The sequence below is a fragment of the Salvelinus sp. IW2-2015 genome, unplaced genomic scaffold, assembly GCF_002910315.2.
Source record: "Salvelinus sp. IW2-2015 unplaced genomic scaffold, ASM291031v2 Un_scaffold3143, whole genome shotgun sequence".
NCBI classification, from domain to species: domain Eukaryota; kingdom Metazoa; phylum Chordata; class Actinopteri; order Salmoniformes; family Salmonidae; genus Salvelinus; species Salvelinus sp. IW2-2015.
Window position 1 is genome coordinate 1 of NW_019944432.1, and position 12,376 is coordinate 12,376.

General features: G+C 39.8%; 1 protein-coding gene across 1 annotated transcript in view; it reads right to left on the minus strand.

The window, feature by feature from the left end:
• Nucleotides 1-8,317: 8,317 nt before the first annotated feature.
• The window catches only part of LOC112075411 (ubiquitin-protein ligase E3A-like), a 29,195-nt gene continuing 25,136 nt past the window's right edge, over nt 8,318-12,376 (minus strand). Inside the window, 3 exon segments of the mRNA XM_070440902.1 lie at nt 8,318-9,178; nt 9,478-9,621; nt 9,829-9,902. Of these exon segments, the coding sequence (XP_070297003.1) occupies nt 9,058-9,178; nt 9,478-9,621; nt 9,829-9,902 (339 nt within the window). The 3' untranslated portion in view covers nt 8,318-9,057.

Genomic DNA, 12,376 nt, shown 5'->3' on the forward strand with positions numbered 1-12,376 from the left:
TCACCACTACTCATACTTATAATAAACACATTCATTACACCACTACATCACTACAATACAAACTTATTACACGACTACATCCACTATACAACACATTATTACACACTACATCACTTATAATACAACACATTATTACACCACTACATCACCTATAATCACAACACATTATTACCACCACTACATCCCTATAATACAACCATTATTACACACTACATCACCTATAATACAAACACATTATTACACCACTACATCACCTAATATAACACATTATTACACACTACATCACCTATAATACAACACATTATTACACCACTACATCACTATAATACAACACATATTACACCACTACATCACCTATAATACAACACATTTATTACACCATACATCACCTATAATACAACACATTATTACACCACTACATCACCTATAATACAACACATTATTACACCACTACATCACCTACACTACAACACATTATTACACCATACATCACTACATATAAACATTATTACACCACTACATCACTACACTAACACATTATTACACACTACATCACCTATACTACAACATTATTACACCACTACATCCCCTATAATACAACACATTATTACACCACTACATCCCTATAAACAAACACTATTACACCACTACATCATCTATAATACAACACATTATTACACACTACATCACCTACAATACAACACATTATTTACACCACTCACATCACCTATAATACAACACATTATTACACCACTACATCACCTATAATACAAACACATTATTCACCACTACATCACCTATAATACAACACATTATTACACACTACATCACCTATAATCAACACATTATTAACACCACTACATCATCTACACATACACACTTATTACACCACTACATCACCTAATAACACATTATTCACACACATCCCCTATTACAACACATTTACACCACTACTCACCTAATACAACACATTATTACACCACTACATCACCTATAATACAACACATTATTACACACTAATCATCTATAATACACACATTATTACAACACTACATCACCTATAATACAACACCATTATTACACCACTACATCACCTATATACAACACATTATTACACCACTACATCACCTACCACTAACACATTATTACAACCACTACATATCTATAATAACACACATTATTACACACTACATACCTATAATCAACACATTATTACACCACTACATCACCTACACTACAACACATTATTACACACTACATCACCTATAATACAACACATTATTACACCACTACATCACCTATAATACAACACATTATTACACCACTACATCATCTACAATACAACACACTTATTACACCACTACATACCTATAATACAACATTTTTACACCACTACATCACCTATAATACAACACATTATTACACCACTACATCACTTAAATACAAACCTTATTACACCACTACATCACCTATAATACAACACATTATTACACCACTACATCATCTATAATACAACACATTATTACACCATACATCACTATATACAAACACATTTACACCACTACATCACTAAATACAACACATTATTACACCACTACTCACCTACACTATAACAATTATTACACCACTACATTCACCTACATACAACACATTATTACACCACTACATCACCTATAATACAACAATTATTACACACAATCACCTATAATACAACACATTATACACCACTACATCACCTATAATACAACACATTATTACACCACTCTCACTAATAAACACATTATTACACCACATCACTATACATACAACACATTATTACACCACTACATCACCTATAATACAACACATTATTACACCACTACATCACCTATAATCAACACATTATTACACACTAACATTCACTATAATACAACACATTATTACACCACTACATCACCTATAATACAACACATTATTACACCACTACATCACTACAAATACAACACATTATTACACCACTACATCACCTAACTAACACATTATTACACACTACATCACCGTATAAACAACACATTATTACACCACTACATCACCTATAATACAACACATTATTACACCACTACATCACCTATAATACAACACATTATTACACCACACTACATCATTATACAATACACACTTATTACACACTACATCACTATAATACAAACATTATTACCACACATCACCTACACTCCAACACATTATTACAACCACTACATCACCTACATACAACACATTATTACACCACTACATCATCAACTACAACACATTATTACACCACTACATACCTATAATACAACACATTATTACACCACTACATCACCTAACTACACACATTATTACACCACTACATCACCTATATACAACACATTATTACACCACTACCATCATATAAATCAACACATTATTACACCACTACATCACCTAAATACAACACATTATTACACCACTACATCACTAATACAACCATTATTACACCACTACATCACCTTAATACAACACATTATTACACACTACATCACCTATAATACAACAAATTATTAACACCACTACAATCACCTATAATACAACACATTATTACACCACTACATCATCTACAATACAACACATTATTACACCACTACATCACCTACTAAACACATTATTACACACTACATCACCTATAATACAACACATTATTACACCCCCTACATCACCTATAATACAACACATTATTACACCACTACATCACTATAATACAACACATTATTACACCACTACATCATCTATAATCACACATTATTACACCACTACATCACCTATAATACAACACATTATTACACCACTACATCACCTATACAACACATTATACACACTACATCACTACATACAACACATTATTACACCACTACATACACTAATAATACAACACATTATTCACCACTACATCACCTATAATACACACATTATTACACCACTACATCACTACACTACAACAAATTATTACACACTACATCACCTATAATCAACACATTTTACACACTACATCCACTATAATAAAAAACACATTATTACACCCATACATCATCTAATACACCACATTATTACACCACTACATCACCTACACTATAACACATTATTACACCACTACATCACCTAATAATACAACACATTATTACACCACTACATCACCTATATACAACACATTATTACACCACTACATCACCTATAAATACAACACATTATTAACACACTACATCACCTATAATACAACACATTATTACACACTACATCACCTACACTACAACACATTATTACACCATACATCACTATAATACAACACATTATTACACACTACATCATCTATACTACAACACATTATTACACCCACTACATCACCTACAATACAACATTATTACACCACTACATATCCTATAATAACACACATTATTACACCACTACATCCTACATACAACACATTATTACACCACTACATCATATAAATCAACACAATTTACCACTACATCATCTTTAATACAACACATTATTACACCACATACATCACCTATACTAACACCATTATTACACCACTACATCATCTACAATACAACACATTACATTACCACTACATCACCACACTATAACACATTATTACACCACTACATCACCTATAATACAACACATTATTACACACTACATCACCTATAATACAACACATTATTACACCACTACATCACCTACTAATACAACACATTATTACACCACTATATCAACCTATAATCAACACTTATTACCACTACATCACCACTACAACACATTATTCACCACTACATCATCTATAATACAACACATTATTACACCACTACATCATCTATAATACAACACATTATTACACCACTAATCACTATAATACAACACATTATTACACCCTACATCACTATAATACAACACATTATTACACCACTACATCACCTATAATACACCATTATTACACCACTACATCACCTACACTACAACACATTATTACACCCACTACATACCTAATACAACACATTATTTACACCACTACATCACCTATAATCAACACATTATTAACCACTACATCACCTATAATACAACACATTATTACACCACTACATCATCTACACTACAACACATTATTACACACTACATCACCTACAATACAACACATTATTACACGCACTACATCACCTATAAAACAACACTCCCTAAGTGTGTTGAGTCATCAGCATATTTACAGGGCATTCGGAAAGTATTCCTCACTGTAGTAGCTTGACGTGTATATAGTGTTGAGTCATCAGTGATTTCACTAGCTGTAGTAGCTGACGTGTATAGTGTTGAGTCATCAGTGATTTCACTAGCTGTAGTAGCTGACGTGTATAGTGTTGATCATCAGTGATTTAACTAGCTTGTAGTAGCTGACGTGTATAGTGTTGAGTCATCAGTGCATTTCACTAGCTGTAGTAGCTGACGTGTATAGTGTTGAGTCATCAGCATACTTACAGGGCATTCGGAAAGTATTCCTCACTGTAGTAGCTGACGTGTATAGTGTTGAGTCATCAGTGATTTCACTAGCTGTAGTAGCTGACGTGTTGAGTCATCAGCATACTTACAGGGCCTTCAGAAAGTATTCAGACCCTTTGACTTTTTTCCACATTTTGTTATTGTCATGCTTATTCCTGCTCCCTCCCTCCAGAGCTCGACCTTGCTGGTCTACTAATCACCGGTCCTGGCAACCTACATTGCGTACACCTGCTCCCCATCGTTAAGCATACCGGGACCTTCTTTCCCGCACCCGGTGGTCCCACGTCAGCGGAGGGTCCTGTGAGTGTCCTCCAGCCATCATGTGGTCCTCCTGTATCGTTGGTGGTTTGGGATGTAGACATCTGGAGATACGTGTCGGGGGTGGGACTCTGTCATGCCTATTCCTGCAACCTCCCTCCAGAGCTCGAACGTCGTGGTCTACTAATCATCGGTACTGGCAACCCACATTGCGAAACAGCTGGCAACCATCATTGTGCACACCTGCTCCCCATCGTTAAACACACCTGAACTTCATCACCACCCTGATTACTCTCCCTTCATATAGCCCTCACCAACCTCAGTCATCAGGCAGTATTGGTTCTGTTTTCAAGTCCAAACGCTTCTCTTGTTTTGTAACTCTCCATGGGCTGTTATTTTAAACTCACCATCTGCTTCCTGCCTCCCTGCGTCTTCGTTACAGAAAACTGCCTCAGGAATGATGGAAGCAGCAGTAGATTACAGCATCTTCCAGATGGTCGAGGAACAGGGTCATCTACTCCACGAGCAGCTGGCTCTACTGGGTACGACCATGAAGGAAGTCCTCCGCGTTCTCCACCGCCTTCGACCCCACCAGCAAGGTTCTCCATACCTCAGATGGAGGGCCTCCTACCACGGGTCGTCACAGTGAGCCCGTCCCCCAGACTACCCAGCCGTCCGCCCAGGTCAGTCTCTATGTTGACACCCTGGTCTTGAAAGGGATGGCAGCGTAGCCTAGTGGTTAGAGCGTTGGACTAGTAACCGAAAGGTTGCAAGATTGAATCCCCGAGCTAACAAGGTAAAAATCTGTCGTTCTGCCCCTGAACAAGGCAGTTAACCCACTGTTCCTAGACCGTCATTGAAAATAATAATTTGTTCTTAATTAACTGACTTGCCCAGTTAAAAGTAAAATAAAAATCAAGACACTGATGTTTAAGGAGGTAACTTCGTAGCAACCAGGTTAAATAGGTTCCTTTTTCCTCTTTACCTGCTCTGACCTGATGCAGTCCAGTGATCACTGAATAATCATTCAGGTGACCACGTGCCGTAGCTGAGAGCAGACATGCACATTTCGTGTCGTTTGTAGTCGCTACTTTTCACTAACTGTCCAGGTAAAAATAGAACTCGTAGAGGGGGAATTCAGGAGAGATGTCATGATAAGAACATAGTTTTTAGATCGCTTGAGTGAATTCAATGTTAATATGATGAGAATAGATAAGAGTTGATCCCATGTACTTTCACATGGAGACAAGGTAAAAAAATTAACTTTTATTTTGCATTATGTTGACACATCAAGTGTTTCATTATGTTTGCACATTCCTTCATCTCATGAGATATCATTTTGATCAAATAAACCAGGCAGCAAACTACTAAATACTTCCTTTCCTTCCTTCCTGTTGCACACATCGGATATTAAACCAAAAACATTCTGTAGGGCTTGGGAGGCTTTCAGGTGTACAGCAGTGGAGGCTGGTGAGGGGAGGACGGCTCATAATAATGGCTGAAACGGATCGAATGGAATGGCATCAAACCACCATGTGTTTGATACTATTACCACGAGCCCATCCTCCCAAATGAAGTTGCCACCAACCTCCTGTGCTGTACAGCATAATAAACAATTCCCAGTCACACCAAATCAATCCAAAACAACATGAACCAAACACACACTGTTCTGAGCACGGCTGTGGCACATTAACTCTGTGCTATTATTATAGTATTACGCAGGAAACATTTCTCCACGCCAATATTTCACAATATCTGGGTCCGATTAACTGTAAAGTGAGCAAAGGGTTCCAAAATTCTGGTAACATTACCCAGATTTAGCTACAAAATATTAACATTGCCCGACACGATACGATGCAAAGCAAACTAGACATTTTAATGTCGAATTATGCGTTAAAATAAAATATTTAAAACTTAAACACTCCATAAAGGGCAGTGTGTTCGGTTCTGTCTGGGCTGTGACATACAAAATCAACATTGCAAAAAAAATAAAAATGTTTAAACAGCAAGCTATTCCAACATATCAGAAAAGGTTTGTGTGCAGAACTACAGCCAAAAGTAGCAGCGTGATTTGTCAAAGTGGTAGACATATAGTCAATCATGCAACTCCATTATATATATATAGGCTGCTTCCCAAATGGCATCCTATGCCCTACATCAGGGCTTTCCAACCATGTTTCCGGAGAGATACCCTACATCAGGGCTTTCCAACCCTGTCCCTGGAGCGATACCCTACATCAGGGCTTTCCAACCCTGTTCCTGGAGAGACCCTACATCAGGGCTTTCCAACCCTGTTCCTGGAGAGACCCTACATCAGGGCTTTCCAACCATGTTCCGGAGAGATACCCTACATCAGGGCTTTCCAACCCTGTCCCTGGAGCGATACCCTACATCAGGGCTTTCCAACCCTGTTCCTGGAGAGACCCTACATCAGGGCTTTCCAACCCTGTTCCTGGAGAGACCCTACATCAGGGCTTCTCAACCCTGTTCCCGGAGAGATACCCTACATCAGGGCTTCCAACCCTGTTCCTGGAGATACCCTACATCAGGGCTTTCCAACCCTGTTCCTGGAGAGAGTACCCTCCTTAGGGTTTAACCCAACCCTGTTTTCCTGGAGAGATACCCTCCTGGAGGTTTAAGCTCCAACCCTGTTCCTAGGTAAGAGACTCAACCCTAATCTAGCGCACCTATCCTAATAATTAGCTGGTAGTTAAGAATGAATCAGGTTAATTTATAACTGGGGTTGGAGTTAAATCCTACAGGAGGGTCTCTCTCCAGGAACAGGGTTGGTAGTTTAAAACCTACAGGAGGGTTTCTCTCCAGGAACAGGGTTGGAGTTAACCTCTAGGAGGGTATCTCTCCAGGAACAGGGTTGGAGTTAAAACCTCCAGGAGGGTATCTCTCCAGGAAAAGGGTTGGCGTTAAAAACCTCCAGGAGGGTATCTCTCCCAGGAACAGGGTTGGATTATAAAACCTACAGGAGGGTATCTCTCCAGGAACAGGGTTGGAGTTAAAACTACAGGAGGGTCTCTCTCCAGAACAGGGTTGGAGTTCAAACCTACAGGAGGGTCTTCTCTCCAGGAACAGGGTTGGAGTTAAAAACCTAACAGGAGGGTATCCTCCAGAAAGGGTTGAGTTAAAACCTACAGGAGGGTCTCTCTCCAGGAACAGGGTTGGAGGTTAAAAACTCCAGGAGGTCTCTCTCCAGGAACAGGGTTGAGTTAAAAACCTACAGGAGGGTTTCTCTCCAGGAACAGGGTTGGAGTTAAAACCTCCAGGAGGTCCTCTCTCCAGGAACAGGGTTGGAGTTAAAACCTCCAGGAGGGTTTCTCTCCAGGAACAGGGTTGGAGTTAAAACCGTACAGGAGGGTATCTCTCCAGGAACAGAGTTGGAGCTCTATTGGTGTACATGGTGAGAACAGTCTGGGATCCACCATGGGTGCACACTTTTGGTTTGTGACCTAGCGGCACACAGCCGATTCAATGAACAAAACTCATTAAGCTTTTTTGGGGGGGGGGGCGAGGAGGCCAGGACCGAGTATGGGAAACTGCCTTAGACAACTTGCTAACACTTCATATGAACACCCTCTTAATAATGCATTATAGATGCTTATAAGCACCTATGTCAGGTTATTAAAATGCATATGCATAACTCACAAGGTATTAAGAATGCACTTATAATCCATTATGAAGAGGGATTTCTTTTAGTTTCGTTTAACTCGACACACAGCTGGCGCATGACAGAGATAGCGACTGAAGATTTTACGTCCATAAACTAACAAAAATGTCACCGGACCGTAGTATGCGCAGTCTGTTATATTACCATTCACTGACATTTCTGAACGTTAAGTTAAAGTGCACTTCTCACAACAAATCAACACGATGATAACCTGTTTCAGACTATCAGATTTTTTACACGTCAAACATTTTAATAAACAACACGTCGAAGAATCGAGCTCCAGTAAGCACTTCTGCACTGATTTTAACTATTTTGAAAAAGCTTAGAAAATAAGGAGAAGGTTGGTACACTAGAGAGATCGATTGGGGAGGGGGGGAGGGGGGGTAGATCAAAGTGTCTTGTCTAATTGATATCTTGGCACACACACCACTCGAACACTTCCTTGTCATAATGCCACTTAAAAAAAAAGAATTTGAACTCATGTCTCATTGTATTGTAAAACTCCTTCCTTATCCATTAAAACATTTAAACCATTGAAATGTATTTATTTTTTTAATCAGAGTAGTTGTTTTGTTTCACAACATTCCAAATCCTTTGGCGTAAGTGACGGCTTTGAGAAGTCTCTCCTTCAGCTTCTCCTTTGTGTCGTATTCTGGGAGCAGCAAGGCATTAAAACACGTGTGAGAAGTAGGTAACCTAGAGAGATAGAGAGGGGGGAGAGAGATAGAGAGGGGAGAGAGAGGAGAGATTATAGATCTGTCCAAGTCATCTGGGAGGCCCCATTGAAACAGGCCTCTGGTCCAAATAGCGCACTACTTTTGACCAGTAGCGCACTACTTTTGACCAGTAGCGCACTACTTTTGACCAGTAGCGCACTACTTTTGACCAGTAGCGCACTACTTTTGACCAGTAGCNACCAGTAGCACACTACTTTTGACCAGTAGCACACTACGTAGGGAGCAGGATGCCATTTGGGACCCGAGGCCTGTTCTCACCTGTCTGTGTCGGGGCCGTTCTTGGCGATGATCATCTTTAACTTGCCCAGGCCTCCTACGGGTGCTCTGTCAGTCCCCGTCGTAAACTGGAGGAAAAGTCTCTTATCCTCCTCGCCAAACGAATGCACCGTCTCCCAGAAGTCTCTACGAGTGGGAAATAAAGAACAGCATTTCATAAAACATGATATTTAATAACATTACTACAGCAGAATGAGCAGGAGTGTAATGGTTGTCTTTTAAAATACATGTTCAAAAGTCAAGTTATTTTTAAAAGAGACATTTTGGACTAAAACATCTATGTCAACATTTTAACATTCTATGTCATTCTGGAGAGAAATTACATGTTTTTACTTGATAATGCGACAGTCTTTGTTGTAGCCTCCGTCATACTCGGTTGTTTCTTCAAGTGCGTGAAAGTCTAAATTCTGAGGAGTTAGAATACAAGAGACAGATACATCAGGGGGTTTAGAAGGAGTTAGAATACATCAGGGGGTGTAGAAGGAGTTAGAATACAAGAGACTGATACATCAGGGGGTGTAGAAGGAGTTAGAATACAAGAGACAGATACATCAGGTGGTGTAGAAGGAGTTAGAATACAAGAGACAGATACATCAGGTGGTGTAGAAGGAGTTAGAATTTACAAGGAGACTGATACATCAGGGGGTGTAGAAGGAGTTAGAATACAAGAGACAGATACATCAGGGGGTGTAGAAGGAGTTAGAATACAAGAGACTGATACATCAGGGGGTGTAGAAGAAGTTAGAATACAAGAGACAGATACATCAGGGGGTGTAGAAGGAGTTAGAATACAAGAGACAGATACATCAGGGGGTGTAGAAGGAGTCAGAATACAAGAGACAGATACATCAGGGGGTGTAGAAGAAGTTAGAATACAAGAGACAGATACAGGAGACAGATACATCAGGTGGTGTAGAAGAAGTTAGAAAACATATACAAATATCTACACATGTTAAGTTTGCTGAAAATAAACACAGTTCACAGTGAGGACGTTTCTTTTTTTGCTCAGTTCACATACATATATACACACACACACCAGGCTGCATTAGATCAGGTGGTGTAGAAAACATGAAGCAGTGACCCCAACACTGACACCAAATGTCTTTTCTATAGCTCAAGCTCAATTGGTCTTTCCGTGCATCACTGCCTCCAGAAAGTCTCACAATCCTGTGACCTTCTCCCCCCAAATCATTTAGAGAAGGAAACGAGAAGAGGAAGCGAGTAAACAAAGAATGATTGAGAAAGGGCCTCAGATGAGTTCCCTTACCCTGCTTCCACAGATGAGTTCCCTTACCCTGCTTCCACAGATGAGTTCCCTTACCCTGCTTCCACAGATGAGTTCCCTTACCCTGCTTCCACAGATGAGTTCGGAAACTCATCTGTGGAAGCAGGGTAGAGGAACTCATCTGTGGAAGCAGGGTAAGAAACTCATCTGTGGAAGCAGGGTAAGGAAACTCATCTGTGGAAGCAGTGTAAGAAACTCATCTGTGGAAGCAGCGGTAAGGAAACTCATCTTGGAAGCAGGGTAAGGAACTCATCTGTGGAGCAGAGGTAAGGAACTCATCTGTGGAAGCAGGGTAAGGGAACTCATCTGTGGAAGCAGGGTAAGGAACTCATCTGTGGAAGCAGGTAAGGGAACTCATCATGTGAAGCAGGGTAAGGGAACTCATTCTGAGGCCCTTTCTCAATCATTCTTTGTTTACTCGCTTCCTCTTCTCGTTTCCTCTCTAAATGATTTGGGGGAGAAGGTCACAGGATTGTGAGACTTTCTGGAGGCAGTGATGCACGGAAAGACCAATTGAGTTGAGCTATAGAAAAGACATTTGGTGTCAGTGTGGGGGTCACTGCGTCATGTTTTCTACACCACCTGATCTAATGCAGCCTGGTGTGTGTGTGTATATGTATGTGAACTGAGCAAAAAAAGAAACGTCCTCACTGTGAACTGTGTTTATTTTCAGCAAACTTAACATGTGTAGATATTTGTATATGTTTTCTAACTTCTTCTACACCACCTGATGTATCTGTCTCCTGTATCTGTCTCTTGTATTCTAACTTCTTCTACACCCCCTGATGTATCGTCTCTTGTATTCTGACTCCTTCTACACCCCCTGATGTATCTGCTCTTTGTATTCAACTCCTCTACACCCCCTGATGTATCTGTCTCTTGTATTCTAACTTCTTCTACACCCCCTGATGTATCAGCTCTGATTCTAACTCCTTCTACACCCCCTGATGTACTGTCTCTTTATTCTAACTCCTTCCACCCCCTGATGTATCAGTCTCTTGTATTCTAACTCCTTCTACACCACCTGATGTATCTGTCTCTTGTATTCTAACTCCTTCTACACCACCTCATGTATCTGTCTCTTGTATTCTAACTCCTTCTACACCCCCTGATGTATCAGTCTCTTGTATTCTAACTCCTTTACACCCCCTGATGTATTCTAACTCCTTCTAAACCCCGTGATGTATCTGTCTCTTGTATTCTAACTCCTCAGAATTTAGACTTTCACGCACTTGAAAAACAACCGAGTATGACGGAGGCTACAACAAAGACTGTCGCATTATCAAGAAAACATGTAATTTCTCTCCAGAATGACATAGAAGTGTAAAATGTTGACATAGATGTTTTAGTCCAAAATGTCTCTTTAAAAATAACTTGACTTTTGAACATGTATTTTAAAAGACAACCATTACACTCCTGCTCATTCTGCTGTAAATGTTATTAAATATCATGTTTTATGAAATGCTGTTCTTTATTTCCCACTCGTAGAGACTTCTGGGAGACGGTGCATTCGTTTGGCGAGGAGGATAAGAGACTTTCCTCCAGTTTACGACGGGGACTGACAGAGCACCCGTAGGAGGCCTGGGCAAGTTAAAT